This window comes from Diabrotica virgifera, chromosome 2 (assembly GCF_917563875.1).
Source record: "Diabrotica virgifera virgifera chromosome 2, PGI_DIABVI_V3a".
NCBI lineage: Eukaryota > Metazoa > Arthropoda > Insecta > Coleoptera > Chrysomelidae > Diabrotica > Diabrotica virgifera.
The window spans coordinates 275,847,625-275,854,236 of NC_065444.1; the positions used below are offsets into that span (position 1 = coordinate 275,847,625).

General features: G+C 30.9%; 1 protein-coding gene across 1 annotated transcript; it reads right to left on the minus strand.

The window, feature by feature from the left end:
- Positions 1 to 4,845: 4,845 nt before the first annotated feature.
- Positions 4,846 to 5,343, minus strand: LOC126880989 (uncharacterized). Its single transcript, XM_050645072.1, has one exon. The coding sequence runs from the start codon at positions 5,341 to 5,343 to the stop codon at positions 4,846 to 4,848; it is 498 nt and encodes a 165-aa protein (XP_050501029.1).
- Positions 5,344 to 6,612: the final 1,269 nt, after the last annotated feature.

Consider the following 6,612-nt stretch of genomic DNA (forward strand, 5'->3'; position numbering starts at 1 on the left):
AAAATACCCGCAATACCTAAAAACAAAAGTCTTCAATCAATGTATACTCCCTGTTTTAATATATGGCTCTTAGACATGGACGTTTACAAAAGATAATATGGCAAAAATAGCAAAGATAGAAAGATCCATGGAAAGACAAATGCTGAACATTAAACTATCAGACATTAAAAAAAAACAAATGGATCCGTAACAAAACAGAAGTGAAAGAGGTCTCAACCCAAGTAGCAAAGCTTAAATGGAAGTTCGCCTGACACACCCTACGGCAGAAGGATGAAAGATGGACTAAGATGATTATACATTGGAGACCGTGGAACCACAAACAAAACAGGAAAAGGCTCAGATGCGACGGACAGATGACCTCAAGAAACACACTGGGTCAAAATGGATGCAAATTACCTAAGATAGAGAGGCATGGAAGAAGGAAGAGGAGACCTATATTCAAGGATGAATGTTTAGGGTTGATTAGATAGATAGAGAGAACAGCTGTTTTCATTAAAATTTTTCAACATAATATTAAATTTACACTCGTTGAATTGAAGCTCTGATGATCTAATATACAATCTTAAACTCTACATCACGGCATGAGTTTATTTTTTATTTGGGGATACCAAAAAATTGATCAGATAGTGAAAATGATACTAAATAACTCTTCCTAGCATAGATAAAGGGACACGCGGGTATTAGGGGTAACGAAATAGTAGACAGGCTAGCCAATTCCGCCCTAGAAATAGGCGAAGAACCTCCCTTGAACTTATTACCCATTTCATATATTGATATTATTAGTAAACGACATCAAACAGAAAACTGGCAAACGTATTATCGAAACACGAGAACTGGAAGTAATTACAAACAATCGCAGCCTGAAATTCCCATAAAAAGATGGTTTCATTCTATATCAAATCGCGATTTCACAACAGTTATAAATAGATTAAGATGTAATCACGCTCTTACCCCCTCCATATGTTCAGTTTGAGTATCACCGAGTCACCTAATTGTGAGTGTGGAAAAGAAGATGATCTACTACATATTCTTCTCGAATGTTCCCATCAATCAGTAAATAAAAACAAATTTTATGATAATATTAATATTTTAAAAATTCCACTTCCCGTCTAGCTGAACAATTTGATTTTTTGTTAAGATATTAATACATTAAAAACAATTTAGGAACATATCAAAAACTAAATATAAATTGTAGCAATATAATTAACCCTGTATTTAAGGCTATGGGTACATAATTCGCAAATATTTTACGGCTACCCCTACTTTTTCTGTCTTTACACGGCAAATTACGTGTAGTAAAATTCTCACTGGTATGGAAACTGCAGATGTAAACATTAGGTTGACAGTGACATTGTCAGTAGAAAGGTAGAGATGGCTATTTCGGTTTCGTTCAGTTTTTGAATGTTCTTGTATCACCTACTTGTATAAATGATAGGATTATTTTTTTACTAATTATGTATTCAGTGGTTACCATTATTTATATATGTACTATACAAATAGTCGAAAAAGAAAAAAGTTGTAAAGTTATTTTAATAATGTCCTGTTACCATGGAAAGCCTAAATAAGGTTTGAACATGTGAAGAACTGCGTTGTATAATAAATGTAGTATTACTCAATTAATTTATAAAGACTTTATTTATTTCTTTATTTGCGCAAATTAAAATAAGGGACGTTGTTACAAGAAATGTGTTACTGAAAAGCGAAGAAATAGACGGTTAGCTCAATTGAAGTAAGTACTTTTTTACATAAATCAAATTAATTACTTTTGTATTTTTCAAATTAATTTTAAATTTATAGTGAAAATATGATCTATAAAATCTATCGGTAAACCAATAATTTTCGCATTAAATTTTATTCTTGTTTAAAGAAGTAAACTATATGTTGGATTGTTGGAAGCTTTTGCCGATTGTAGATATGTTTGTGGTCATATCAAATGATCACATCAAATGATTTATTACTATCATCACTACAAAGCGTAGCGCCAGCCGTGTCTGCATTACACCAATCGTGATGGAATTAGTTTTCCATGTGCTTGTGATTTGTGAATTCACATTTTTACATACCAAATTATTAGAATTGTACATGAGTAAAAATGAGTGACTCAGATCCGAAGCGACAAAAGAGTTACGCGAGGATAAAAATGAACAATTGTTATTTGTTAATATTCTTCAGAATTATTAAATTTTATTTGATAAAAGAATGATCCCAAAAATTAAGAATCTTCTTCTTAGTTTGTAAATTTTTCTGTGACACACATTCATAAATGCTGCCATATTGTAACAAAAAAACACCTACGCCGAAGACGTCCACCCACCAACTTCACTTAAACTGAAGCAAAATACTACTAAACAAGCACATACTTCAAAAGCATAGTACATTCTTCTATGCAGGCTGGTAAATAGTAGCAAATACTACGGAGAAAAGCACATGCTTTTTAAGTGTAATGAAATCTTCAAAAATGTAGTACGTACTTGAAGCATTAGCATTTACTACATTTTATGCCAGCATGGGCACTTTACTTTATAGCTAAACTCGTACCTATTTATGGTTATCGAAACAAACTCTTATAAAATAATACTTTTATTTGAACTTTAATGACTTGAAATACTTGGATTTTCCATAAATAATATATAAACAACAAATAACTTTTTATTAATTGTACGCCTTAAATCAATTATTATTTTTCAAATACACTATCAATACTATTTAATAAACAACTCTTTGATTGATTTTATTATCATCGTAAAAGCGTTAAAAAGCAGTAGCAGAATGAACTGCTATATCAAAATAGCGGGTCGGACACATCTCTACTTGTCACTGTCTTGAGTCTTGTCATAACATTATATTCGAATGAGTGCATTGTATGACAAAGATAGCGAATGTTCGATTTCCACGGACATGGTGTCGATTTTTTTCGAATCCTGAAAAAACTAATAAATATTTTTAAAAAATTTAAACACAAAATGAAAGGCTAAATTATTATCTAGGGCCGAAAGTCCCTTAGAATATATAAGAAGTTTCTTTCGAATGAGATATTTAAAATTAAAAATCACGCTACATTTTCTCTTAGTTTTTCACCCCTGTAACTTATTAAAATAAACATTATAGAAGTTCTCAGGGACTTTCGGCCCTCGCAGTTAACGTAATCTTTCATTCTGCGTTTAAATTTTTCAAAAATACTGATTAGTTTTCTCAGGATTCGAAAAAAATGAATCCTTATTTGAATAGCATTGCAGCCGAAAATACGTACCGATCCTCTTAAGTAATTTTTTTAAAACAAAGCAGGCATGTTTGTTAAAAAGAAACAAACATGTTTGTTTTGTTGTTAATTTTTTAACCCTGTAGATTTAAGTAATTATTGTATACTATAATTGAAAAAAAGATAAAAAAAAAGAGGAAAAAAAACAAAAAAAGAGAAAAAATAACAAAAAAAAAAGAAAAAACTAAGAAGATGTAAACCTCCGAGATGTTGAATCGGGTTTATGTTTTAGCGTAGTAAAAAAACAATTAAAAAAAAGAATTAAAAATACACAAAAAATAAATATATATATTGTGAGGGACAAGATCTATGAGAAATTTTAATAAACGACTTACTGGTAATCCGGTAATAGGTATCTATTGATACCTATTGTAACACAGACCCCCAGCGAGACATTTACAGAGTTGTATCCAACATTCAAATAAAATTATCGGAGAAAGTGTTGAATTTCAAATTATTAATTTGTGTACTTAAATGTTTTTACCAATTGATCGATATACTGATTATTTTTCAAGTAAACTACCTCGTATTATATATATCTAGTATTTAGAAAAATGTACCTTCACCCTTTTTCCAAAATTAAGATTGGCAAAATAAAATATTTTTTCAGTTACGAAAATAAAAATGTTGCTTTGGTGGATTTACAAGTTTTTTTATTAGCCGTGCTTCGGTTCTTAACAAGTTCGTCAATGAACACTTAATATTAATATATTATACAGTCAGGTCCTAAAGTAACGGATAAATATAATTTTTACGTACTTAATTATAAAGTAGATGAAAACTCCTGAACCAGGTCAATTTTTACACACAAAAATATACGTTCTCAATAAAATCGTTCAACTACCCCTTTAACCCCATAAGGATAATAGCTACTTTTTGAGACATTTACCTAAATGTTTAAAAAGATTCGATGTTACTTTTTTGTCAACCAGATAACAAATATACTAGTCAATCATGACAACTATTTGAATCGAGGACTTTTTTATGTAAGAAATAAAATAACTTCTTTCTTAAGTATCAAGTCCAAAAATCAAAAATATTACATTTCTGAATAGAGAATTGAAAACCCTCTTAAACTCCGTATCACACGCCTTTATTTAAACTTTTTAGATGGGTAGCTATTACCCCTTGGGCGGTTAAGGAGGTAGTTAAATGATTTTATTGAGAAAGTGTATTTTTGTGTATATTTGAGGATTTTTCGTATGCCCTTATAATTTACGTAGAAAATGAATTTATCCGTTATTTTAGGACCTCACTATATAAAAGAAGTTAAATTTGTTCACAATAAAAGTACAAAATTTTTTGTAAGAGGTATATATTTTGTAAAAAAGTAAAAAGCTGTGCAACGAAAGTCGTCGTTGTTACATGGAAAAAGCTTTTGGGGGACATGACACCATCATAAGTTAAAGTAAAACAGGTTAAAATTAGACTGACAGGTATGAAAAAAATAGTTTTTATTTACTTACATGTCACATGCGATGCCACAAAAAGTTACCAATTGGTCTTTTTACTATCATAAATTAAATGATATACTAGCCACTTCAAAAATTCACATTCACTTGGGATCTTCCAATAGGATTTAAAGGTTATTCCAACTCATCGTCATTATCGTTCTCTTCATCACTCTCATCCAAATTAATAATAATTTTCTTCAAGGCTGGGACATTTTTCATGTAATCCTTTTCAATCTTCTTTACATGTTTTATAGCATTTTGATAGTTTTGAGCACTGATATTTTTGAACTCCGTTTTTATTAGTTCGACAACACTTTGGGCATCTTTTGGAGATGTGTTGTTCCTCCGGATATGGTTTATTAACTGAGCCCATAGCAATTCTATGGGATTCAACACACAGTAATATGGAGGTAATCTTAAAACCATATGTCCATTGTTAGTGGCTAATTTATCTACAATATGTTCTTTAGTTACGACTTTTGTATGAAGAACGTGAATTAGTTGATCTTTGGTGTAATGATCCTCAAAATATAGGTCTTCGGCTATTAAAAATTCTTGAATTTCATCCTTTCTACTCTGTTTGGTTGGAATTTTTTTAATGCATCTGGAGTGATATGATGCATTGTCCATAACAATCACGCTATTTGCTTTTAAATTTGGGAGTAATGTATTCTCAAATCACGATTCAAAAAGCGTCCCTTCGATGCCTTGGTGGTAGTCTAGAGAACTGTCTTTAATACTTTTGGAACTCAACAATAACGCATCGTTCACCCATCCATGTTGTCCTCCGCAATGTAATATGCAAATTCGCTTGCCTTTAGAATGAGGTACATCTATTTGGCATTTGCTTAAACCGTTTGCCCAGGCTTTATCTATCGTTTCGTGAGAATCAAACCAAGTCTCGTCCAGATAATAAATTTCTCGACACTCACTGCGGTATTGTAAATTTTTTTCGATATATTCATTCCTCCATTTTATTAGGCGGCTACTTTCCATTATGGTTTGTCTCTTATTGACAGTTTTATATTTAAAACCATTTTTGGTCAAAAGTCGTCCCAGAGTCTTTGTGGAACAATCATGAACCATATGTTTTTCTTTTAATTTTGCCATGATATTGTTTAGGTTAGGCATAATTTTAGCTGCATACATATTATATATTGTCTCACTAATAGGTTCCAAGAGGTAAGGTTGAATTTTTTAAGAGCTTCCCAAATCCTTTCTTGTTTTTCTATATTTCGAACCAGTCTTTATTAAACGGTACACTGTTACACAAGAAATTTTTGTTAATATCGCCGTTTGCTTAACAGCTTCATATTTGGTCATTTTTTTAGAAAGTCCGTCAAATACATCTAACACCATATTTTGCTCAGTTACACACAAATTCTTCCTTTGGTGAGTACTTGACCCCGCACTTCCATCTTTATCTTCTAAATTATCCGTAGGTTCATTTTCGTCAGGTAAATGCGTATCACTTTCCCATGGCCGCCACATTTATTGTTCTTTGATAAATACTAAATTTTATATCACAACGCGCTTTTTTTCAACAAACTCTGGCTGAAAGAACCACAAAATATACTGCTTAAGAATGACTAATTGCGTTATTTAAATATTGTGACAATGATCCCGCCCCATTTAATGATTCTACGAAAATGTACTTATTAAGTACTTAGCAATTACCGGAAATATAAAATTGTTTATAAATTTGTATTCAGGTCAACCGCAGGAATTTCTCTTAATTATTTTTAAATGTTACAAACAAAGACATGTTGTATAACATTTTACAAAAATATTTTTTAATGGATTTGGAATAAGTTTTACTTCTTTTTATGTATATCGATAAATAGTGTTCATTGACGAACCCACAAAACAAAATGTCTACTTATTTTCGTAACTGAAAAA